The 25,126-nt window shown below is 43.0% G+C and overlaps 2 protein-coding genes across 2 annotated transcripts in view; one reads left to right on the top strand and one right to left on the bottom strand.

Annotated features, from left to right (window-relative positions):
* The window catches only part of LOC121298155 (voltage-dependent calcium channel subunit alpha-2/delta-2-like), a 208,196-nt gene extending 192,073 nt beyond the window's left edge, over positions 1–16,123 (top strand). The window contains exons 21-38 of the mRNA XM_041225052.1: positions 518–579; positions 984–1,060; positions 4,881–4,941; positions 6,222–6,319; positions 8,155–8,245; positions 8,964–9,026; positions 9,720–9,823; positions 9,978–10,076; positions 10,735–10,826; positions 11,094–11,141; positions 11,677–11,748; positions 11,899–12,051; positions 12,620–12,672; positions 12,772–12,827; positions 13,023–13,146; positions 13,843–13,952; positions 14,696–14,778; positions 14,869–16,123. Coding sequence (XP_041080986.1) covers positions 518–579; positions 984–1,060; positions 4,881–4,941; positions 6,222–6,319; positions 8,155–8,245; positions 8,964–9,026; positions 9,720–9,823; positions 9,978–10,076; positions 10,735–10,826; positions 11,094–11,141; positions 11,677–11,748; positions 11,899–12,051; positions 12,620–12,672; positions 12,772–12,827; positions 13,023–13,146; positions 13,843–13,952; positions 14,696–14,778; positions 14,869–14,997 — 1,575 coding nt within the window. The 3' untranslated portion in view covers positions 14,998–16,123. The remainder of the gene's footprint in view (positions 1–517; positions 580–983; positions 1,061–4,880; positions 4,942–6,221; positions 6,320–8,154; positions 8,246–8,963; positions 9,027–9,719; positions 9,824–9,977; positions 10,077–10,734; positions 10,827–11,093; positions 11,142–11,676; positions 11,749–11,898; positions 12,052–12,619; positions 12,673–12,771; positions 12,828–13,022; positions 13,147–13,842; positions 13,953–14,695; positions 14,779–14,868) is intronic.
* Positions 16,124–16,517: 394 nt separating this feature from the next.
* On the bottom strand, positions 16,518–24,253 carry abhd14b (abhydrolase domain containing 14B). Its single transcript, XM_041225282.1, has 4 exons — positions 24,163–24,253; positions 23,159–23,371; positions 21,431–21,672; positions 16,518–20,295 (listed from the first exon to the last, which is right to left on the bottom strand). Exons 2-4 carry the CDS (start codon positions 23,364–23,366, stop codon positions 20,116–20,118), a joined length of 630 nt encoding a protein of 209 aa, XP_041081216.1. The 5' UTR covers positions 23,367–23,371; positions 24,163–24,253; the 3' UTR covers positions 16,518–20,115.
* Between the last annotated feature and the right edge of the window lie 873 nt (positions 24,254–25,126).

The raw sequence follows: 25,126 nt of genomic DNA, 5'->3' as shown, positions 1-25,126 counted from the left end.
CCAGCAGAACCCCAGTATGGTACCAGTACAGCTGCTGGTCTGTTGGATATAATGTTACCTCTTCAGAGGGTTTAGGTCACCCTGACCTCCTCCTCCGCTCATACAATTCGGTTTTATTGTGTAAAATGGAATCCTTTCATTATTGCCGTGGATTCGATTTTGATAACTACCTTTTTTCACTGAGGACACTTTCTCAGAACACTTCATGTTCATTTACCCCATAGCTAAGTTTACAAAAAAAATTCCTCAGATATTTAGCAGCTCTTGTTTGAATATTTTTGTTTTAACTTTAATTAGCAGCATATTGCTTTGTAAATACATATGCTTAGCATTTGCCTCTGACAAGGACAGTGGAACATAAATTCCCTCCCCCATTCAACCTAGGACTTTGTCTATCTTTGGATGTAATTGCTTATGACACAAACCCAGAAACTGATAGTTTTACCAATAGAGTCTCAGAAAATCTTAAAAGTCTTAAAAATTAAATTAATGACAGATTTCTGCTGTCTCTTCCCAGAGGTATATCGATGAGTCGGTACGGACGTACACATGGGCTCCGGTAAATGGCACAGACTACAGGTAAGAGGGCAGCCTGGGAGCTCAGATCTCAAACAGGGACACCATTACGCGAACAAAATCGGAAAATTACCATTTATCATGACGAATGCTTTTAAAACAAGCGGGGGGGGGGGGGGGGGGGGGGGGGGGGGGGGGGGGGGGGGGGGGGGTTGGGGTTTAAAGTTCTCCCCCTGTAGAGAATGGGGGTCGGTCAATTATAAATTAAAAAAAAAATTTTGCGGTACTTCAAGTATTTCGTAGCGACAGTTAACAATTCTAATGAAACGATCTCTCCCACCCACTGGTTTGTCGAAGACGGATTGCAAGCTTATACTAGAAAAGAAAATGAGGTAAGGTTGGACGGTGGTGCTATCGTCAGGGTACCCCGACCACAACGTTTAGGGATCCCACACTGCCCCCTGCAGCCTGGGGCTGGTGTTGCCTCCCTACAGTTTCCACTATATCCGAGCCAACCTGAGTGACCAGATCCTGCAGGTTCAGTGTAAGTACTGGCAATGCGGCCTCCTCTCCCCCTCCACCTGCCCTTCAGAGCCACTAATCAGCCACTGAAGCCGGACAGGAACAGTTCGAACTAACCAAGCCCAAGAAAGACAGACAGAACGAGCCCCAGGCTTCCAGCTCAACAAGATTTAAAACATACATACGGGGCCCATGCTTTGCTTTTCTTCACTTCTTTGCTCTACTTAAAAAAAAAAAAAAAGTCCAAAGACTGATAAACTTGTTAAAATAATGGTTACCGTGCTATTATTTTGCGGAGTGCTCTCACCTTCTACCATGCAATGATTCTGAAGCAGCTATATTGAAAGTATACAATGCTGTGAAAACTGGCATGCTTTTCACTATGTGTCTTTGTGTGTTTTATTCTTTTCTTGTGTTTTCTTTATTATTTCAGTTTCTTCTTGGTTGAACTGTTCTGATGTTGTTTTTGACTGGTTTTAATTGTTGTTTTTACTGGACTTGCTTCACTATTAGCTTTGGAATCATTCTCTGAGAGCCCCCTCCCACCCCCAGTCCCTTTTTAAGTCTGCCCTGTTTTTGCATGAATGTGTCTGAAAAACGTAGCGCTTCGGGCCTGAAAGGGAGGCTTGCTCTCTCTCTCTCTCTCTCTCTCTCTCTCTCTCTCTCTCTCTCTCTCTCTCTCTCTCTCTCTCTCTCTCTCCCCCCTCCCCTCTCTCTCTCCCCCTCCCCCCTCTCTCTCCTCTCCCCCTCTCTCTCTCTCTCTCCTCTCTCTCTCTCTCTCTCTCTCTCTCTCTCTCTCTCTCTCTCTCTCTCTCTCTCTCCTCTCTCCTCTCTCTCTCTCTCTCTCTCTCTCTCTCTCTCTCCTCTCTCTCTCTCTCTCTCTCTCTCTCTCTCTCTCTCTCTCTCTCTCTCTCTCGCTCTCTCTCTCATCTTTCCACTCTTTCTTTCTCTCTCTCACTCCCTCTTGCCTTTACTCTTTCACCTGTTCTCTATTCTTCCTTTCCTCTCTCCCTCTCATTCTTTTTTGGCTCATTCTCTTTTAACTGTTGCAACTGTTGGTTTGCTACTGAATCTTATTTTCTTGCCCTTATATTTTAACCCTTCATTTGTTTCTGTTTTTTAACGTTGTTATCGATGTTGTTTCCTAATATTATTATTATTATTCTTTTTTGTTATTCTTGGTGTGTTTGCAAGACTTATTTTGTTGTTTTCTTTTTCAGTATGATTGATTTTTAAGAAAGAGAAACAATATTTTTATTCAAACAGTAATTGAATAAAATATTGTCTGTGACCCCCTCCCACCCGACCCCCTGTTTTTTTTCTTGCTTTCTCTTCTGTGATGGACTCACACAGTGCAAACCAACTTTAACAAGGGCAAGTATACTCAATATTGGTCCACATACCCCCACTCCCCCACCCTCTCTCTCTCTCCCTCCCACTCCTACACCCTCACGCCCTCTCCCTACCCCCATACAACCTCCCTCCCTCCTTCCCTCCCTCCACAGTTCCCAGCCTGCTTGCCTATCTCCCCTGCCCGCCTTGCCTCCAAGACCCTACTTCTTCACTCCCTCCTCCCGACCCTTACGAAGTAACCTGTCTTGTACTCCTCACGATGGCTTTATAAAGTTTCACCGCCGCTGAAGTTGTCACACTATCTCTGGAGTAGAAGCTGCTTTGGTTCCTCCGTTCAACTTGTCTCCTTTTTGTTCCTCCCTGCTCCCCTCCTCTCTGTAAATGGTTTCCGATTTGCCTTAGTATCCCTCTCCTTTTCTACCTCTTCCCCATCCCTCTCTTTCCCTCTTTCCTCGTACCCCGGTTATCTAATCTTGCAGAGACAACAAGGCCTACATGTCACACCGCTATTCAGAGAGAACTAGCCAGGTGTCCATGAAACTCAGGGAGTGCGTGATGGGCCCTAGTCTACTTATCATTTCCAAAGGACCGGTGTGTCGCTACATGAACTAAGCTGCAAAAACTTTCTTTTTCTTTCTTTACGGTAGCTTGTTTTGTGCGTGTGTGTGTGTGTGTGTGTGTGTGTGTGTGTGTGTGTGTTTTTTTTTTTTAATGTAAATCTGTAACGTAAAACAGAATTACAATACCACACATTACACACTCACTCACAGCAAAGCCTTCATTATTCCAAACGCTGAGGCAGGAGACCCAAGGGCTTCCTGGTTGTATAAAGCAGTGAACAAGCTGAACATTGTCCCTGCATCTCCAGCACTGATTTCTAACACATTTCGCTGTGTCTCGACTTTCACGTGTTTCAGCTAGTGCTGTTTCGTTACCACTTTTCAACCCCACACACGTAATACTAAACATGCTGTGCATTTGGTACACAAAATAAAACCCTGAGCAATCCAGTGCTGGAGTAGTGGAATATAACATGTTCTTCCTATTTACCTACACAGATACAGATTTAACCTGTTTCTCCAGTAAAGCACAGACTTCAAACCACAGGGTTCTATGTCAATGCAATAAAATACAATGTATAGATTTTATTTTTTGGTTGTTTGTTTTCCAACCTTATCTCTGTCTACCCATAGAGATTGACAGGAACTCCTTTGCAGCAGATAAAAACGTTCAGGGGAAATTCCTGTTTCAATAACTGTGTCACATCTAGGTTTAGTTGTCACGTTCTCTTGAAGGAGCATCCCCCCCTCCCTGTGGTATTAAATACTTGTGTATAACCCCCAACCCCACCCCACACCCCTTGTCCTCATTGGCTTGTATCCAGACCCTGCCTTACAGTCTAACAGTCACACCACAGACTGAAGAATGAAGCCCAGTGTTGCCACCTGGCTGTCAACAAGTGCATTGCATTGTGGGGAGGATAATTGTGACCCCTTCAGCATGCAGCCCTGAGTCCCCCACCCCCTTCTCATTGATTCAGGAACAGACTGGAATTTAAATACATTGTACAAAACTAAGGCAGAGCCAGGTGGATTGATGCAGGAAAGCAAACACTAGACATATTATGCTCACAGCAATCTGTTGCAATCTGTTTTGCCTTCAGTTTCCTTTGGTTCACATTCATTTAGGACCACAGGTTGCAAAACTTACCTCAAAGATTCTATTGTACTGTATTTCCAGTAGAACTGGGTCTATTATACTGTAGCTCCAGTAGAACTAAGTTCAGAAGATCAGGTTAGGTCTTTAGCTTCCTGAAGTTTGTTAGAAACATTGAATTGTTGAATATAGTGATACTAACTTTAAAAAAAAAACAAATTTTTGAATTTGTCAATTTTTCTGCCACATGACCCCCCTCACAATGCCTCGCACTTTCTGCTCTCCCCTAATTCCACGGCAGTGACCACCATTATAGTCTGCGGTGAGACTGTCTCCATTAGGACCCCCCTCCCTCACCACCGATCCCCCTTGGTTGGCCACGTCGATGCCTTAAGGAATTCTCATCACTTTTTAAATTTGTTGAACTCACTTCCTACACCCGTAACGCAGAGAAAGTGAGTTTGCCGTCATGTGAATGCATTTGCTGCCTTTGTACAGTCTTTCTTCAATTGACTTTGGATTCTTCAATTTCAAAAGCAAATTTCAAAAATGTTCTAAAATGTTTCTAAACGTTTTTTTTTTTTTTTTTTTTCCTTTTTTTTTTTTTTTTTTTGGCAACTTCTTGGCTAACGACAACTTTCCCTCCATGAAAATTAAATGCTGACTGGTTGACAACAGCAAAGATCAAACCGAATTAATATAATATACATAAATAATGAAAAACAAATCTAATCTAGCATCCATAACCTAGCTTATCCTCTTTTTGTTTCTTTCATTTAAAAAGCCACCCCAGCCCGCGGCTGTTCCCAGATAATCTTCCCTTTCTATTGCAGATTTTGAATCTCTGCTGCCAAGCAGTTTTGAGTCCGAGGGACATGTATTCATTGCTCCCAGGTAGCTGTGTGTGTGTATGCTTGCTTTCTTCCCATTTGTGCTTCTTTGATTTTGAATCAACGCATTGTCCTGTGATCCCCCCCCCCCCCCCCAGCCTCCCGCCTCGCTCCTGCCACCCACTCCACACTCCGCCGCATACTGTACACCCCCTCGCTCATTCATTCCGTTCCAGGGTGTTGTTTTGTTTTGTTGTTTTGTTTTATTTCTTTCATTTTTTGTGCTGTGGATATAACCAGAGGAGTGTGATACAGTACATACTGTCTGTTCCTTAATAACGATCAAGGTATCTAAGAAATAAGCCCCTATCCCCCCCCCCACCCCCAGGACCCTTTCCCTAAACACACAACCCCATCCCCAACCCTAACCCTGACACCCCCCTCCCCAAAACAAACGTCTATGGAGACGCATGCCTCCGCATGAGAATGGATTGAACCGGCCAAGGGCCAGACCCCCCTGCATGGCAGGCTGGCCAGCGCGTGTGTGCGTGTGCGTGTGCGTGTGCGTGTGCGTGTGCGTGCGTTTGTGCAGTAAGCAAAATGAAAGTCTGACCAGCTGCGCAGGTATTCTAATTAATACCAGATCCTCCAAGTTCTCTGTTTAACCTATAAGCCCTATAATAGATATTGCCAGCAATAAAATATGTATTATACAGAGTTCCACAGTCAGTCATTATTGCGTGATGCTGGTTTCATTATTTCCTTCATGAGATCTTGGAGGGTCTCCGCGGTGAACCCAACCGTGTGCATGAGCGCTCCTTCGAGATGGTGCATGTGTCAGCGGGTCAGTGTGTGCACGTGTCCTCTTATGCACGTGCACGACTGTATGCTATGTTTGCATAAAGGACTGTATGATTGGCAGTATGTACGTGCTTGTAAGGGTGCTGTTTATCTATGCTGTGAGTATGCACTGATAGGATTGTGTGTCTGACTGAATGTTAGGCTAATGCATATGTGTGTGAATGTGAGTGTGTGTGAGTGAGTCTGCGCTACACTGCATAAGTGTGAGATTGTGAGAGGCATGCTTCTCTGTGATCTTAACCCTAGTATATGTGTGTGAATGTGAGTGTGTGTGAGGGAGTTTGTGTTACACTGCATAAGGGTGAGAGTTGAGGCATGCTTCTCTGTGGACCTAACTCTGTTATATGTCAGGGAGTGGGAGGGCGGGGGGGAGACATGCTGGGTTGCAAACATGTACTTTTTGTTTTCTTTCTCTTACATGAAAAACAAAACTCTTCCCCCTCCTCCTCCCCTCTCCCCTTGCCGTCATCCGCCGATCCCTAGGGAATACTGCAAGGATCTGAAGCTCTCTGATAACAACACAGAATTCCTGGAGAACTTCATCGCGCTCATGGAGAAGGTCACTCCAGACTCCAAGCAGTGTGAGTACTGCACCTCCTCTAGATGCACAAGCAGTGTGAGTACTGCACCTCCTCTAGATGCACAAGCAGTGTGTGTACTGCACCTCCTCTAGATGCACAAGCAGTGTGAATACTGCACCTCCTCTAGATGCACAAGCAGTGTGAATACTGCACCTCCTCTAGATGCACAAGCAGTGTGAATACTGCACCTCCTCTAGATGCACAAGCAGTGTGAATACTGCACCTCCTCTAGATGCACAAGCAGTGTGAATACTGCACCTCCTCTAGATGCACAAGCAGTGTGAATACTGCACCTCCTCTAGATGCACAAGCAGTGTGAATGCTGCACCTCCTCTAGATGCACAAGCAGCGTGAATACTGCACCTCCTCTAGATGCACAAGCAGCGTGAGTACTGCACCTCCTCTAGATGCACAAGCAGTGTGAATACTGCACCTCCTCTAGATGCACAAGCAGCGTGAATACTGCACCTCCTCTAGATGCACAAGCAGTGTGAATACTGCACCTCCTCTAGATGCACAAGCAGTGTGAATACTGCACCTCCTCTAGATGCACAAGCAGTGTGAATACTGCACCTCCTCTAGATGCACAAGCAGTGTGAATACTGCACCTCCTCTAGATGCACAAGCAGTGTGAATACTGCACCTCCTCTAGATGCACAAGCAGTGTGAATACTGCACCTCCTCTAGATGCACAAGCAGTGTGAATACTGCACCTCCTCTAGATGCACAAGCAGTGTGAATACTGCACCTCCTCTAGATGCACAAGCAGTGTGAATACTGCACCTCCTCTAGATGCACAAGCAGTGTGAATACTGCACCTCCTCTAGATGCACAAGCAGTGTGAATACTGCACCTCCTCTAGATGCACAAGCAGTGTGAATACTGCACCTCCTCTAGATGCACAAGCAGTGTGAGTACTGCACCTCCTCTAGATGCACAAGCAGTGTGAGTACTGCACCTCCTCTAGATGCACAAGCAGTGTGAGTACTGCACCTCCTCTAGATGCACAAGCAGTGTGAGTACTGCACCTCCTCTAGATGCACAAGCAGTGTGAGTACTGCACCTCCTCTAGATGCACAAGCAGTGTGAATACTGCACCTCCTCTAGATGCACAAGCAGTGTGAATACTGCACCTCCTCTAGATGCACAAGCAGTGTGAGTACTGCACCTCCTCTAGATGCACAAGCAGTGTGAGTACTGCACCTCCTCTAGATGCACAAGCAGTGTGACTACTGCACCTCCTCTAGATGCACAAGCAGTGTGAGTACTGCACCTCCTCTAGATGCACAAGCAGTGTGAATACTGCACCTCCTCTAGATGCACAAGCAGTGTGAGTAGTTAAAGAAGTCTCACCAGCTGCAAAAGACTTAGACCGGCTGTGAGCTTCAGTGTTCATCTTGACGGCTGCTTATGCACTGGGGTGAGATTTCCTCGGGTGATTTCATGCCAGGTGGTCAAGCAGGCTTATGGGTTTTAGTATGGTGGCATTTAAATAGACCCCCAAATCTTTGCACTCGTCTTGGAAAACCCCTAGGATTAAATGTCTAGGAAAATACCCAAAATGGGATTTTGCATGGCATTTTGTTTTTCTATAGATTCCACAATAAAGCCATGGTATCAGCCTTTATTTTCCTATTGGTTGAGTAGACTACAAAAAGATACAAAGACCTTCACAATATCTCCAGTTCAATCTGTCAATTCTTAGAAAATCTATAGTCCCTTTAGTCTCTAGCATGCACTGCAATGTGTTTATTAACAGCAAGGAGACATTTCTCTTCATTTTAAGCTGACAGGATTGAATATCTATTCAATTGTTTTTTTCTTTCAATTAAAAGGTGATAACTTCCTTCTGCACAACTTGATCCTGGACACAGGGATTATTAGACAGCTTGTGGACAGAGTGTGGAAGAACTGGGACTTAAACACGTGAGTGACCCACAGTGGCAGCATGCTCTCTGTACACCAGGTCTGCAGAACAAGGGGGATGCTAAACTCAGCTTCCTCCACTTTGAAATATCTCCGGACGCACAAAACAAATGCCCTCTCCACCATGTTGGTCTGCAAGTATTTGGGTTAGCTAGCATTTCCAGGAAAATGTTTTTTAAAACCTGTTTTGACATCCTACTATACTGAAAAGTAACGCAAAGGAAAATAAATCTTTAAAAACTTGTGTTTGCCACCCTGTTATTGCTGGTGCTGTTATCAATGGAAGTGGCTTAAGGACCTGATTTAAATGCGTTGTAAAGCATGTAAAGACTATTGCATAGCAGTGTCACCTATTCCAGGTTTTAATACAGGCTTGAGTATCCATAATGCATAGGTAATAAGCTCAGGTGTGTAGAAACGGGAATCTTTTATTTCCATCCCTGAATAACTACTACTACTACTACTACTAATAATAATAATAATAATAATAATAATAATAATAATAATAATAATAATAATAATAATAAAACAACAATAATTTTTAAAATAAAGTGTTATTACAAAATTTTTATAAACTGAAACGTACATTTGTAATAAAAACATTATGAAAAACTTTTGACCCCTCTTCCACTGTTAATGCGACCCCCCCCCCCCCCCCCCCCCCCCCCCCCCCCCCCCCTCTCTCTCTCTCTCTCTCTCTCTCGCTGTCTCTCTGCAGGTATGGATTGCTGGCAGTGTTTGCAGCCACAAATGGAGGAATCACACGAGTTTTCCCCCACAAGTACGTCATTAAAACCACCCTTGTGCTGTAGATGCAGAAGTGCAAGAGTGTTTCTGCTCGTCCTCGTCAGTGTCGGTGTAGTAAACTATAATGGGTTATACTGTTACTTTAATTACTATAGTGATCGCTCTGCCTATGTACACGCGGCATGTGTGTGACTAGCTAGAGTAACGATTGAGCTACTGACTGTAAATAAGCAATGCTATGTCTAGCTGTTCACTTGTCTGATTAACTGCCTTCAGGTGTTTCTAGGGAAGTTATCTACAATGCTATAATCGTCGCTGTCCGTTATCGTTAGACTGTTGAATATCCTGTTTAAGCGTGTGAGGACTTCCACGTTGGGTGCCACTTTGTAATGCTTGGTGCCTCGCCATTACCTTGGAGAGAAACCTTCATCAAGTCCACAGAGTCAAGTTGTTACCCAAAGGGAAATGGGGTCCTTGTTTATTAAACTGGATGGCTGGTTTCTGATGCCCTGCTAGTTCAAATCCTTATACGAGTTTACCACAGTATACACAGTTTACCCTGGTTTGCTATGTTTTTTAAATATGCTTTACCATATCTCTCTGTACTTTTACAATGCTTACATATGCATTACCATGCATTCTCCTGTGCTTTATTATAGTTTGCTGTGCTTTTACTGTGGGAAACATTTCTAAGGGAATGTTTCTAATATCTGTATCTCTCCTGTAGGGCTGCTGAGGACTGGGATGAGAACCCGGAGCCCTTCAATACCAGTTACTACCGGAGGAGTCTCGACAATACCGGATACATTTTCCGGGCGCCCTACAGGGATCGTATGTACCCGAGCAAACCCATTCCCAGCTTGCCATTTCCGCCCATGTTTTAGGAAGCGGATAGATGGAAAGGTTTTGAGCAGTCTGTGTTAAAAGGCAGCAGCACTTTTGTAGTCTGCACTCCCTGCAGCTGTCTTTTTCTCTTCATTTGCAGAAAACTCTGACCCGCTGGACCCAGTGAACGACACCATCGGGATCCTGGTCAGTACCGCTGTGGATATCAACATAAATGGCAAGGTCTTGAAGCCTGCAGGTAGAAGGGCTTCTTTGACTCTTTTATTATACTTTTAAAACCAATGTACCTGTTTTTTCATTGCTTTAAACACATTATTTTGCACGTGTAAGACTTATAGGGTAGCATTTTCATTTACAGGGTGTGCAAATGTAATAACGTGAGAATAACACAGCAATAACTGGTAACTACTCCCTATTCCTACCCTCACATGGTAACTGTTGATGCAGTAAGTGCTTAATTACATGGAATTACCTCTGCCATGGTATTACCATGTACTGTAATTATACCAGGTAACACAATGTTGTACAAAAGGATGTTCCCATGTAATTACATAATAGGCACTGTGTATAAGCAGGATACATGTGTAATTACTGTTATTACAATGTCATTACATTGCATAGAATAATAGGGTAGTTAATGACAGGGTAATATGTAAACAAAAATATATTCCACACCAGGAAATAGAACAGATTATACTATTATTACAGGATAATAAACACTAAGACTTTTATTACAGGGCTTGAATGAAGTATTGAGTGATATCTTATTCATTTTAGACATTTAATCAGAAAAAAAGATACTTTGGAAATGCAGCCCAGGGCGTCCAGCCACATGGGAAGACATCCTCGTTCTGATTCTCTTTTCCTAACCTGCTAACCTGTCTCTCTCTTGGCAGTGCTCGGGGTGAAGCTGGATCTGGAGACCTGGGTGGAAAAGTTCAAAATCCTGGCCAGTAACCAGACTGACAACAGGCAGGGATCTCGCAAGGTAACCCCAGCCACAGGCCTGCTCTGTGGTAATAAGAACCCTCATACCAACACCAGAGTCCCCACTCCAGAGAACAGCCTGTACAGTCCTATTTATTTTTGTACTGGACCTGTGATAAAGGAGTGCTTGTTTTTTAATCCAGATATACAATACACCTTAAAAAGGCTTGACTGTGGTGCTTAGCAACTGCTTATCATTCCAATTTAACCCCTAAGTAGACTGAGACATTAACATTCTTTCTTGTGTTTGTGTTTTTTTGGGGGACAGTGTGGGCCAGGAGGTGCCTGCGAGATGGATTGTGATGTCAACAGTGATGTACGGTTCTTCATCTCTTCATTTATTTCTTTTTTAGAAACTTAAACAGGCTGTGCTTGTGTTCTGTAATTAGTCTGTCAGCATGTTAAACACGGCCGCCAAACGCTTCTTCAGCAACGGATTTAGACAGTGTTGGATTGCGAGGTTGCTGTGAGTTTGAAGCATCACCCTGAACCCAGTAGAAGTTGCTGCAGTGATGTTCCCTGTTCTAACAATATCAAAGCGAGTTTCTGCTGTTAGGTGCACTTGTAAGACGAAAGGAAGCCTAGTTAAATGAGAACACACATCCCTAATACAAGTTTACCATAGTAAAAGCACAGCAAGGTGTAATAAAGCGTGGTGAAAGCATGGTGAAGCATAGGTAAGCATTGCAAAGAATAGCGAGGTTTGCTAAAGCGTATTAAACTTTGGTAAATTCATACTATAGCCAGGGGAAAAAGCATGAGAAAATTGCAAAAGATAGAGTGGTAAACTTGTATAGGGGATCTCTGCAGTAGCTGGAGCTTGATTTGTGATTGATGGTTTGTTTTGTCAGGATCTGCTGTGTGTTCTCATTGACGATGGAGGATTCCTGGTCATGTCCAACCAGAAAAGTCACTGGACCCAGGTAAAGTGTGTAAGGGGCCTGGGGCTGGTTGCATAAAACACCTTAAGCATTAAGTTTAACACTTAAGGATGCATGTTCCCTTCACTAGGGTATTGACTGTAATGTGCTAAGCTGCATGATGTGCTGGCTGACAAGGGTCTCTGCCCCCAGGTCGGAATGTTCTTCAGCGAGGTGGACTCCTCCCTGATGAACACCCTCTACAACAAATCCTTCTACAAGAGGAAGGAGTCCTACGACTACCAGTCTGTCTGCACCCCCACCCCCAACAGCAACACCGGAGCAGCCCGCAGAGGCGTCTTTGTGGTGCGTAACCAGAACGTTTGGTGGCAGAACGTGATCAGTGCTTAGCATAGGAAGGCAGAAAATACAAAATGACTGCAGATTTACCATGTTAAACTTTTTTCAGGATTACGCAATATTACACTTAAAACAGACCTGCAATGTGAACATCATTTGAGACTTCCAATACAGAAGTTACTGTTCTTATCCTAAATTATTTCTGCATAGCCATATTTGCGCAGGTGATTTTGTAACTATTCTTATTTTTTTGTTATTATTAATATTACATTGCAGTTATTTAGCACAGCTACGGCAACAGGCTGTTCTAATCCTTTTGGAACACATGCTTGTTTGGAGTGGCCCGGTTCCAGCTGTTTTCAACTAACACAGAAATATTCCAGGGATTGGAAGCATTGAACCTCTTTCTGTTTTACCTTTAACTGACAGAACAGGCACTGCCTCCTTGGAAAGCAGCTCTTTGTCAGTTTAGCCAGTCCCAAAAATGCATGCTTGCAAACACACATGCACGCAGGCACACACACACGTATACATATCCAAGCTGCTTTTCATGTTTCTGTTTGTTTTAATTTAGCCCACAATTGCAGATTTCCTGAATTTAGCCTGGTGGACCTCAGCCGCTGCCTGGTAAGTGCACACCCTGAAACTGAATTTCTATTAAGCTGCTTTCATTGTAAGAACATAAACCAGCACCTGCTGAAACTTCTTGCTCTTTCCCTCCATCAGGTCCCTGTTCCAGCAGTTTCTGTATGGCCTTGCATACAACAGCTGGCTTAGCGTAGGTAAGGTCACTTGTATACTTACTGGAAATCTTTATTGTGTACAGCATAGCATCAGATGTCACGTTTTCTGTTCTTCAAGTAAGCTGTGGATAGTATTAATACACTCAACAGCACTCATCCTTACCTGATCAAAAAGCTCACCGCGCAATAGGAATCTTCTCACCGCAGTAATCTGTCTGTTCCGCCCGGTAACAGATGATGTCACAGCAGACGGCATGGACTCCCGAGAGGTCAGCTGCATCACGAAGCAGACGCAGTTTTACTACGGCAACAGGACGGTCGCGTACAATCAAATGATAGACTGTGGGAACTGCTCCAGGTCAGTGAATTTCACTAGGTTTGAATGAGGAGGGGAGGGGGAGATCGGTACACCATCTGAAAGCTTGGAGACGCTTATTCCTTTGGGTTTGAGTGTGGCATTCCCAGTCCGCCAATGTTAACTCTCTAAAGAGGCTCCCATGTTGATGCCAATCGCACACCAGAAAAACAAAAAAAAAGTGTTCAAACATTTTCCATTTAAAAAGAAAAAGAAAAATCCAGTAGATAATGCTTTGGCTTTCTTCCAATTCAACTTTTGGCTTTCTTCCAATTCAATTTAACTATTAGATTGAGCGCATTTTTTGGAAAATAAAAACGCATGTAATAAACCATTGTAGATGCATTTTTAATTTGATTTGATTACCACATTATCATGAGCCATGAATAAAAACAGGATCTAAATATGTTGCATAAAAGTAAATAGACTTTGTCTCTTATTTTGTCAGTGGAGTTAAAAATCTGCGAATTATAATTCTGTACTTGCAGATTCATGGGGTGTGACGGCTATATTTGAATGTAATATTTATATAGTGAACTGAGTTTAAATGTGAGAGTGTGTGTGTGTCTGTGTGTGTCTGTGTGTGTGTGTGTGTGTGTGAGAGTGTGTGTGTGTGTCAGTGTGTCAATGTGTGTGTGTGTATGTGTCAGTGTGTCAATGTGTGTGTGTGTCTTCTAATACTGCGTGATTCTCTCCTAGGCTGTTTAGTGCCCAGAGGCTCTCCAATACCAACCTACTGTTTGTGGTGGCTGACAAGATGATGTGCTCCTCCTGTGACACAGGGAAACTGAGCCAGTCCGAGACAGGGTGTATCCTTACAGCACAGTACAACGTAGAGCAATGCATCCCCCTGCACTGACTCCATTCAAGATGGGGGCCCTCTTTGCCTGTAGCCAGACCTCTTATTATAACTAGCTTGTTGAAACGTGACACTTCTATCCCATTCACGCTACCGAAACAACGCGCAGCCTTCACACTTTAAACCGCGATCACGAATCAAGTGAATTGCGCTCACATTATTTAAGCATTAATTCCAGATGCTGCAGTCATTACCTGCTACTTAACAACTGCAGTCAACAGGTTTTGTGGATATTAATGCTATTAAAAACCGAAAAACTGCTTTTGCGTACGAAGACATTTTTAAACGTGTTTTCAGGTTGTATTGTGGACTGGATCATCCCAGGTTGCTGAAATGTACATAGCTGATAAAAGCGAGTTTCAAAATTCTACAGTCCTGTTACCTTAGAGGGCATCTTTGCAGGATGAAGACAGCTCTACTCAAAACCGGATCTACTGGGATGCTTTATAATTAGGTGCAGAGCAGAGTGTATCAGGTGTGTGATGATCGAGTTGAAGAGAATGAAGAGAGGGAAGGGAGCAGAGCACTGGTACAACTGATAAAAAGTAAAAAGCACAAATTAGATGTGGCTTCATCACTGGGAGGGTAATAAGTATTAGTGAAATGACTTTACGTCAAGAAGCTTGTACCTACTAAACGGTTAACAGTCTCTCTGCCCAGGTAAAAGATTGTATCCTTAACTCGCTGACCCAGCTGAGGGACTGCAACCGTGTGGCCAGCTTGACAGCCCCCGGTATCGGAGAGGACCCCCTACCTGCTTCGATTACAGCGTCTTGGTAAGAGGCTGCATGGTTTGTGCTGTTCCTGTCCTCTCATTTATACTGCAAGATGTGTCAACCCTCTCTCGCTCTCCGTTGTTCTTACAGGAGAACTCTTCCGACTGTGGCCGAGGCTTCTCCTTCAGACCCTCTTTAGGAGTGTTGATGTCCCTCCAGCTGTTGCTGCTGTATTTGACTTCCGGCCCCCAGCTCCTCCCCACGCCCTTCTGCCTTTAACTCTCTGCAACGACTTCTTCCTGTTACCGCCCATCAGACCATCCTCCTTTGTTCCCTAGAACTCTAGGTTGTCACGGTGACGGGACTTCCTGTTTCCCATTTTTCAGAAGCCTCGAATTCTGCCTCCGTCCTTTTTTTCCCCCCTGACTTCACTTCAACCGCTCGCTAGGAAGCGAGATCAACCGGAAACTCTGCCATCCAGAGAGATTTTTTTTGCACCACCGAAAAGAAAAAACGTTGAGAAATAAGATCTACAGAAGACCCCCCTTTCAGACCTCTTGCCTTAGATATCTGTATGTATTGCTATATTGTAGCCTGACCTGGCAGGAAGAGGGGAGCAGTGGCCATTATCATTCTGTCTGGACCCTCCCGAAGAATTCTGGAAGTTTCCTGTCTTTGTGTCCAATAGGAGTCTCTGTACCATTCATTCGTGTAAACAAAAATCAATCAAACAAAAAAAAAAAAGTCATTTTACTTCCACATGTAGGGTATGATTTGACAGGGAATGACTCAGTTTACTTAATTGCTACTAACTTACGTACTTACTTAGCATCTTCTTTATTTATGCACTATGTCTACTTATTGCTAAAATGAGTATGCGGCTTTATTTTTGACAGCCAAAGTAGGGAGAACTAGCTTTCCTTTCACTAGTGACCATCTCAAGGGTTGGGACACCATCAATGTGGGCTGTCTGTAGATTGAACCCATTCATATCTGGGGGGTCACCCTCCATATAGCAAATATAAGTGTTTTATTAGCTGCAAACCAGTGATTACCAACCCAAAGGTGTGTCCTTCCAGCAACCATAAAGATATGGCAGCATTTCAGTCTGACAGCTAATTCATTGTTGCATGTGTTAAATAACTACCATCCGATACCAATAGGTACTCTCATTCACCTTGCGAGCTTAAACTCTTCCTGAATTGGATTTTCAGAAGAACCAACACTGGGATTTCTCATTCAGCTTCCCCGCTTGGTTCTTCAATCCCCTTGTGATTGCACCACCTCCCCACAGGATGTCGCTGTTTCAGTTGCCCCCCTATAGCCAATGGCTGCTTGGAGGCCACACATTGCACAAACACTGTGTGGCAGAGCAAAGCTCTGCCTTTTTTTAATTGGCAGGGATGGGGTTAATTTCCCCTACCTGCCTGGGTTTATTATGTTCAGGTGGCTGGGGTTGATTAGGTTAATTAACGATCAATCAGCACCCAGCCACCTGACATAAAAGGAGGCCTCTGCTTCTCATTTGGGAGGAGGGAGCTGAGGAAGCAGGTTGGTGTTTGTTGGTTTTGGTTTGGTAAATTTGAATCCAGTGAAGGCATTGCCCAGCCTGGATTCAAATTTACCAAACCAAAACCAACAAACAACAACCTGCTTCCTCAGCTCCCTCCTCCCAAATGAGAAGAAGAGGCCTCCTTTTATGTCAGGTGGCTGGGTGCTGATTGATCGTTAATTAACCTAATCAACCCCAGCCACCTGAACATAATAAACCCAGGCAGGTAGGGGAAATTAACCCCATCCCTGCCAATTAAAAAAAGGCAGAGCTTTGCTCTGCCACACACTGGTTTAACCGTTGCATTCTGAATTGTGTAAATACAGTACAGTCATGTTAATCCAAAAGGACTGTTGAGCCAGCACTCTGAGAACCTGCTCTGTGGGTGGAGTTGGGTGGAGCCCAAATGGGCTGTCCCGACAGGAACAGGCCCGGTCCAAAACAGGAGCAATGCAGAACTGTTCTGACATGAGAGAACTCAAAAAAAGGAAGTATCATTCAAAATGATTTGTTACACACCTACATGTAACTGGCAGTCTGACTCTGGGTATGTGATATAAAAAGGATGTACGTTTTTGATCTTATGAATTATCTTCTTGTACCTAAAGCTCTCACACGAGGTCAGATATTTTTCTGAAGGTGTTTAGACTGACCACCCTGAGCTTGCAAAAAACATCTTGCAACCTCTTTTAAGTGATGTGTCCCAAACAGCATCGCCCAGTTTATAAACTTTTTCTTTACGACGATAGACGAATCAGCAAATAGCACTTCAGCAGTAAGAGTGTACTGTGAAATACATATCTGACTCCATCAGCGAGCAATGCTTCAAATCAAATAACAAACAGTGTAATTACCACGAGATTCAGACGAGGGCGCTTGTTAACAGCACACGTTTATTACACAGAGACAATCCTTTCCCATCTGTTTCTCCCTGGAGAAATACAAAAAAAAAATGCCTGCAATTCCAACACATGATCAAGCACAAGTATGGAACTATACACAACATGTATACAGTACCCTAGCTCAACCGCAGAGCCATATGCGCCCAAATAGAAAGTGGCCAGTGTTCAAAGCTGATTGCTTTCCAGCACAGTAAGTTCAAGGAGGGGGCTGTGAAACTGCTATAAGCGGCAACACCCACCCTGCTCCCATTCTCATCACTGTAAATAGATATATTTTATTTTTCATCTAAGAGTTTTTGTATTTAGAACGCAGGGCCGCTTAGTGGCAGATTGTAAAATGGACGATTTTCTAGCTGGGCAGAAAACTTTAAAATATTTCCTTTTCTTTTAGATTGCAAAAAAAAGGCGCTTAAAAGTTTACAGTGACCCATATGAATATTGGATACCTAGAGTAAATACCAGTAGCATATCCAATTGTAATAATATGCACCATGTGAATAGTATCTTGGGACTATATACCCTAAACTTGCTGTTTCATAACCATGTTAAATGTAAAGTTGCTTTTACTCATTGGTAAAATGGGGGTTTGAAGAATCAGGAACCCCTCCTTGGTTAGCGAGTCAGTGTTTTCAGTAAAGTCAGTTTGCAGCAAGTGAAGGTTTGCCAATCAGTGAGCAGAATCAAACTTAACAAAGCCGCAAGCGTGAGCGTCCAAATGGGACAGGAATTCACGAAAACAAACTGTGTGCCCTATCCACAGGGGGGCACTGAAGAGTGCTAAACGGAGTTTCATGGTACTGAGCTGAGCATCTAGAAGCCAAACTGCTTCCCTGCTCGATTGCAAGCTATTCCTGTGTCTCATACAATACAGTTTGCTTTTATATAGTGCTCTTCATGCAGAGCATCCCAGGGCGCATTACAATAAAAGCCTGGATGACTTGGGACGGAGGTACAAAGGCAAGGACTGTAACAGCTAAAGGCCATGGCTCCAGATTTTAGACGACTAGGAGCCACCAAAAGTTGAGCGTTCTCTGATGGGTAAATCTCCTCGGATTGGTTACCCAGGTCACCTGCCTGGGATCATTGCTCTGCTGCTGCTCAAAAGCAGCCATGGCTTTCCAGCCACCCTGTACGTAGAGCAGTGAAACGTGGCAGGTGGTGGAGGCACCAGCGGAGAGGAAACGCCTCGAGTCATACTGCTGAAGCATAAAGCTGCAATATGACCAGCGTCCGTTCAGCACTCGTGACAAGTGCTGCTCTGTCTTTATTATTTACAAGCACCAAACGACAGTGTTAAAAAAACAAATGTGTTGCATTGTCAATAGGTGCAATCTCTAATGCTGATAGTTTTTGTAAAGCTCAGTACCACGTAAAATAGATCTGGCAGTTGGTTAGTTTTGTGTCAGACTGTGACGTAACCAGGGTTGTGTGCCTGAATGCTACTCCCCTCTACCACCAGCACCACCGCCCTCCTCCTCCTTATCATTATCATCATCAATCCCTTTTTTTTTACCAGCGTCACGGAGGCTTGTTCAAAGCTGGCTGGCATCTCTGAAGTGCCCTTGCTAAGGGGCTCAGAGCTGGGGACTTTCTGAACTGCAGCCCAGCGGTCTATCTGGGCAATTCTTCTAGGGTATGACATTCTGCAGTCCCATGCTGTAACCATCAAGTTTCATGCAGGGTTGGGGTCAATTCCTGTTTTTCAATTCCAACTCATTGTTAAAATCATTTCCCAATTCAAGTTCCTTCGAAGGACAACTATTGCGATTTGTTCAACTGCTTTCATTTGAAGCCAGTTTGACTGACTGACAGGGACTTCAACGTCAGTAACGTGTTGCCCCTGTTAGAAGCTCATTTTAACAGAATACTGTTAATTGCGGTTTTGATCAGTGATGTGTTGGATTTGATTAAAAGGAAATGGGAACTGGAACATGCAGTTGGTTTTAAAAATGAATTGGAAGCCCTTGTTGTATGGGCTCCTGTATATTGCCTATTTCTACCCGAGCATTAAGAAATAACTTTGAATTTCAGTGGCTTTTCTTTAGTGGACTCTGTGAGGGTTTGGGTGTGTTTTAGGAACCTTTGGCCCGGATGGCATGTGGTTTCACCGTGTCTGTGTTGGTGTGTCTCTTGGGAAAGCCTATGACTAAGGCAGAGTGTGTATGTGATTCTGTAGTCTGTAGTTTGGTGCTATGTGACGATGTTTGAAAAGTGTATAAAATAAAAAGTAAAAACAATAACCATGAGTAATGATGAAATCAAGCAAACGTGTTTTTTGATTTTTTCTGGTGATGATGTTTGCAGAGAAAGTGCAGTTCATATTATCGTCCGCAAGCTTTTACTGTTCATGCCACTCTGATGTTTTTTTGTACAGATTAAAAATAATAAAAAAAAAAATTTAAAAAAAACTGAAGAGGCGAAATTTGTAAAATATCGTGTCTGTGACTCCTTGTAAAATATTTTCAAATTGTTTATTACAGAGAATCAGTTATTAAATAATGTTCATATTTTTCACTTCAAAGCAGAGTTGTGTGTTTCTTTCATGTTGTCTCGCCACACTTAGAACAGCAGCATCCCAGTCATTCTTTTAACCCTTTGTGCATGAAATACTGAAGATAGATGAAAAAATGTCATTTTGGACACATAATAAATAGATTTTTTTCAATTTCAATGTTTCCTTTATTTTCTTATAAACAGATCACGTGTTTCTTACAAAAGTAGGGTAACTGCCGCCATAGACGGTTTGTTCTGGTCCTTTTATTCATAACTCATACTGTGTTGACCAGAAGATTTCTGAAGTATATTTCGTTTTATGGGGTCCGGAAAGGCCATTGTGCTTAATTTCTTGTCGAGAATATAATAATAATCATGTCTTAAAATATTCACTTAAATGTGTAACCTTCTAATCGTCTCCCTTTAAGAGGGACACCTTCCTCTCTGGAGTTACAAAGACTGCAGGAAGTCCAGCACTGCACTGTGCCACTCTCCTGGTTTGTCAAGGTAACAAGGGTGCCCCGCCCCCTGCATCACAACCACCTTGTGATTGGACAGATTCTTCAGGTTGTTGAAAGAGACCTCCCCCAGCTGGGTATCCTGGTCCCCATAGACAATTAAGGCTGGAGTCTGCAGAAGAAAAGAAGATGAAGATGTTGTGAATGTGCATGTCATATTAAATTAGACCCCCTTAGATGCTTAAATGCAGATTACATCTCAACGTTTATTTATTGCCTTGTACTGTATATCAAGTTGTGGAGCAGAACACCCCAGAGGGATGCAAGTTGATTTTGGGAAGGGGTTTGCAGCACAGAGAAATATTCTCCCCCAAATGATCCTGACAAAGCAATGCTCCAGAGGCGCTGGGGTCGATGTATTCACATTGCAGCTGCTGTTTGCTGCTTAATTCATTTGAACATAACAATTACTATCATCGGCGAAGCTCAATTGCACTTCTAAAATGCCCATGCTAACAGTGCGCGCTTGAATGTGATTGTAAGGAGACCAACAAGTGAGCCATCTGTGAGGTCCTTGGGTAGGGATCAGTCATGATCCAGGGATGGAAATATGAGTCTAACTGCATAGCAGTTTGATCCATTCTTGTTTTTACTAGGAGTTTAATAAGACACAGCTGGGCATGTTAACGATACAGTATAGCTAATCAAGTTTGTATTCAAACCTGCAAAAGGCGTCTTCTTTCCACCCCTGCTTATCGTAGGAGACATTTTAAAAGAGAACCATTGATATAAAATGTCTTTATTGGTTTTCTAGGAGTCTTATTTCCATCCCTGCAATCTCTAATTTAGCGAAAGTCCCTGTGCCCAAGAAAGCTCAGACCGCTGCTGCAGAAATACTTCCCTCGTGTGATTCTTATGGGACTCAGATCCTGCTGTGCATACACTGCGCTGCACCTCAACACTGCTGTACTGTTCTGCTGTGCATACACTGTGCAGTACCTCGATGCTCCTGTATTGTTCTGCTCTGCACACTGTGCAGTACCTCGATGCTCCTGTATTGTTCTGCTCTGCACACACTGCATACCTCGATGCTGCTGAACTGTTCTGCTCTGCACACACTGTGCATACCTTGATGCTGCTGTATTGTTCTCCTGTCCATATACTGTGCAGTACCTTGATGCTGCTGTACTGTTCTGCTCTGCACACACTGTGCATACCTTGATGCTGCTGTATTGTTCTCCTGTCCATATACTGTGCAGTACCTTGATGCTGCTGTACTGTTCTCCTGTCCATATACTGTGCAGTACCTTGATGCTGCTGTACTGTTCTGCTGTGAACTTCTCAGTGCAGATAGGTGCAACAGGGATGTAGGCCTTCACCAGGTCATTGTGCTGGAAGAGGAAAGGCAGGGAGTACATCCCGCTCATGGAGGGGCTGATCACCACAGCCGGGCCCAGCTGCAGCCCCTCGGACACCTGCTTCAGGAAACTCCCAGGAGCTGGCTCACCAACCTGGACCGGGGCCTTTGCTTCTTTGGAATTGCCAAATCCTACATAAGAAAATGATAATTTATAGAACAACAGGTTCTTTGAATACAGATGAAGTATGTTAATATCAGCTATTAGTCTTTTCAGTTATTTAGGTGGCTACCTCCAATCAAGTTGAGAGTGTATTTCTCTTGCACTCTTTGTATGACAGACCCTGACCCAGCAAGAAATGTGTGGGAATTAAATACTCTCTTAACTTGATTAGAGGCAGCCACTCAACACTTATACACATACATGTACAGGTGAAAATATTCAAAAATAGACAAAACACTGCTTGAATTGCATCTGTTGGCAAAAAAATGGCCAAGATCGTATTAATTTATATAACCGAATTTATAATGGATTGTGTGAAAAAGATAAGGGAAACAAACACACAAATAATATGTGACACACCCACATGCTACTCTACAAAAGAGGGTTTCTCTGCTCCCTTTACCAGCGCATCTGACAGGGTGTCGGGTTTACCGACAGGAGAGGGCTGTATTGGAGTGTACCCTATTCAGGGGTTAAAATGACAAGTTGTCAAGGTAAGAATCTGCAATGCAATGGTGATGCTCTGAGCACGTATGCTGCAATATAGGTCTACCCCACTGTATCGCCTTTCACACTGTATTATTTTACTGCATTGCTCACACTGCGTCACCACATCATGGAGCTCTGTTGACTTTTTCTTCGTAGTAAAGTCAACGCTGCACTCCCAAGTCTTTTTTTCACACTGTTTACTAACCAAGCCTTAAAACATAGTTACTCTTTGCATATTTTCTGCACACTACTTTCCGTCAAGTATAAAATAATACATATATCACAGTACCACAACTGGACTTGTGTAAAGACCATTAATCTAGCACATTATACATGTACTTCCTGTGCAGTAGGTGTTCACAGCCCATCTGACCCCAGACAGAGGCTAGACTGTGAACGTGAGAGAGGCTCTCCTGGGGTCCTACATCCTGCTGCACAGACACTGATGAGAGATAATGCTGTTACACAAACAAAGGGCAACAATTGCTTTTAAAAGAGCGCTAACCTATGCTTTCAAATATATATGGATATATTTTATTTAAACTCTTAATAGCTGTGTTGTGCTGGATCTGCCCTTTATTTCACATTAATGAGGTTTTCTGCTACTTTAAAGTGATTTGGTACCAAGAAGCAGCAGCACCTTTTCATCTCTAGCGATGTAACATTGCCTTTGAAAAATGTGCAGAACCAAACTGAAGCATAAAATAAATAGAAGTACCTAAAGAGAGGGTAGTGGCAGCAGGGATGGCAAGAAGACTCCCATTGCACAACAGTCTGATCCATTCCTGGTTTTACTATGAACTTAATAAGACACACCTGAGCGTGTTAGCTATACACTGTGGCTAACCACGCTCCTAGCTTGGAATGCAAACCTCTGTGCAACAGGCCTCTTATTTCCATGGACAGTATCATTACCACAGTGAAGTCTAAGTGTTTCACACGGAGGTTAGGGCTAGGCTATCTTACCTGGCTGATCAATAGCGACGGCGCGGTAGCCGGCCTCTGCCAGCCGCTCCAGAGTGTTCAGTTTGAGCCACGTCTCTGAGGAGAACCGGATCCCGTGCAGCAGCAGCACCGCTAGGCTTGCAGCCCCCTCAGCGGGCTCGAACTGCCGGTAAAACAGAGACTGTCCGCCCACATCTACCCTCCCCTCGCTGGACTTCACCGTCGACATGCCGCCTAATGCAAAAGGTGAGAGGCCACCGCAAAGTCACAAAGGGGACAGCGGAATTGACTTTCGTTTTTGTGGTGATACTATCGTAACTGGCACGGTGCCACTGTGGTTTGACATGGTAAAACTGCACGCTACTGCTGTAGTTTGAGCAGCTGTACTATGCAATTACCATGGGTTTTGATTTTTTTACGTCTCAATTCTTAACTAGGACCTTAACTGAACTGATAATTTGCTTTTAGACCTCTGGTAATTGTTTTCAGCTCTTAAACAGTTGCATATTTCATGTTAGCAATAACCTTTTTTATAATTAACTTGAACTCTGCAACTGTTTAAGAGCTGAAAACAATTAAAAGGGTCTAATTAAGCACATTATAATTTTAGTTAAGGGTCCAGTTGGGGTGAAAGGGGGGGTACTTTTCTATGTTTTAACACTGCTTACACACAAACTTTTAGGGGGACAGGCTTCAAGTAAATATTCGGGTCAAAAATACTATATATATATATATATAGATATATGCCCGGACACTTAAATCTTATATATACACAGTAGTACCAATAATTTAATTGCATCGAAACGAACCTTTCCACGGAAACGTACAAGTATTTTTTAACTATTATTCCATTGCAGCCTAGCATTGTTGCGATCAATAAAAACCGTTCAAAGTTCAAAATTGCATTCCATCTCATTCAACTATCAATTCAAGAAAATAATTTTAAAACTAATTCTAGAGAAGACAAAAATACTATACGGCAATAGTTGTAATATAATGAACTTTGTAAAAGAAAACACACCAACCGTGTTCTCGTTTTCTTCCAGATGTTGTCTTTGCAGAAAACTTGTTAAACAAGCAGAAAAATAAAACTGAACCAGCAGCCCGGAAGAGAAAACTAATTTAGATCTAGTTACTGTGACGCCTGGTGGTCTGTTTGAGTATAACTCTTACAAAAAGAATGCCAAATATTCATTGTCTTGTTTTATTCAGCTGGGATTTCAGGAATATTAGATATTTGTGTTGTTTGCAGGATTATTATGAAACGACGACAAAACGCTAAACAACTTGGGTGTACTTGATAAACTGTTTTCTGATTTTGTAACAATTATATTATTATCATTATTATTCAAAACGAATTTCTAAGCTTGCAGAAGCTTAACTTGTCATGAAACTTGCAATCTCTGGTAGATAATTCCACGTGTACTTCATCAAATCCTAATAAAGAAGTGTAGTGATGTATAATATAATAATAAATGGAACACAATTAAATAATGTGGTGGAAAGTTAATATTGCCATTTCTTCCCATTTGTTATTGAGATATTGCTTTGAGTAGTACTACTGTTGATGGTAAACAGAGTGGGAAAACTATTTTCAAGCACCCTGTTCGCATTTCTACAGTAAAACACAAAAACAAACAGAACTGTTAACTAGGTGTACTTTAAAGGGTCTAGGAGCTCTTAAAATAAACAATTCCCCTGGGCCGGATGAGATCCTCCCAATAGTACTCAAAGAAATGAAAGAAGTTATTTACAAACCGCTAACCAAGATCATGCAACAGTCTCTTGACACAGGGGTTCTACCGACAGACTGGAAAATTGCAAACGTAATACCGTTCCACAAAAAGGGAAACAAAACTCAACCAGGTAACTACAGACCAGTAAGCTTGACTTCTATTATATGCAAACTTATGGAAACTATAATAAGATCCAAAATTGAAAATTACCTATATGGTAACAGGGTCCTGGGAGACAGTCAACATGGTTTTA

This window comes from Polyodon spathula, chromosome 23 (genome assembly GCF_017654505.1).
Source record: "Polyodon spathula isolate WHYD16114869_AA chromosome 23, ASM1765450v1, whole genome shotgun sequence".
Taxonomy (NCBI): domain Eukaryota; kingdom Metazoa; phylum Chordata; class Actinopteri; order Acipenseriformes; family Polyodontidae; genus Polyodon; species Polyodon spathula.
Note: the sequence above shows the minus strand (reverse complement) of the source record. Positions and strands in the feature narration are given on the sequence as shown.

Coding starts and splice junctions, on each gene's coding strand:
- abhd14b (XM_041225282.1), bottom strand. CDS start 23,366: ATGTCGACGGTGAAGTCCAGCGAGGGGAGGGTAGATGTGGGCGGACAG. Junction 21,673..23,158: donor CGTCGCTATTGATCAGCCAG/GTAAGATAGCCT, acceptor TTTCTTATGTAG/GATTTGGCAATTCCAAAGAA. Junction 20,296..21,430: donor AACAGTACAGCAGCATCAAG/GTACTGCACAGT, acceptor TTTCTTCTGCAG/ACTCCAGCCTTAATTGTCTA.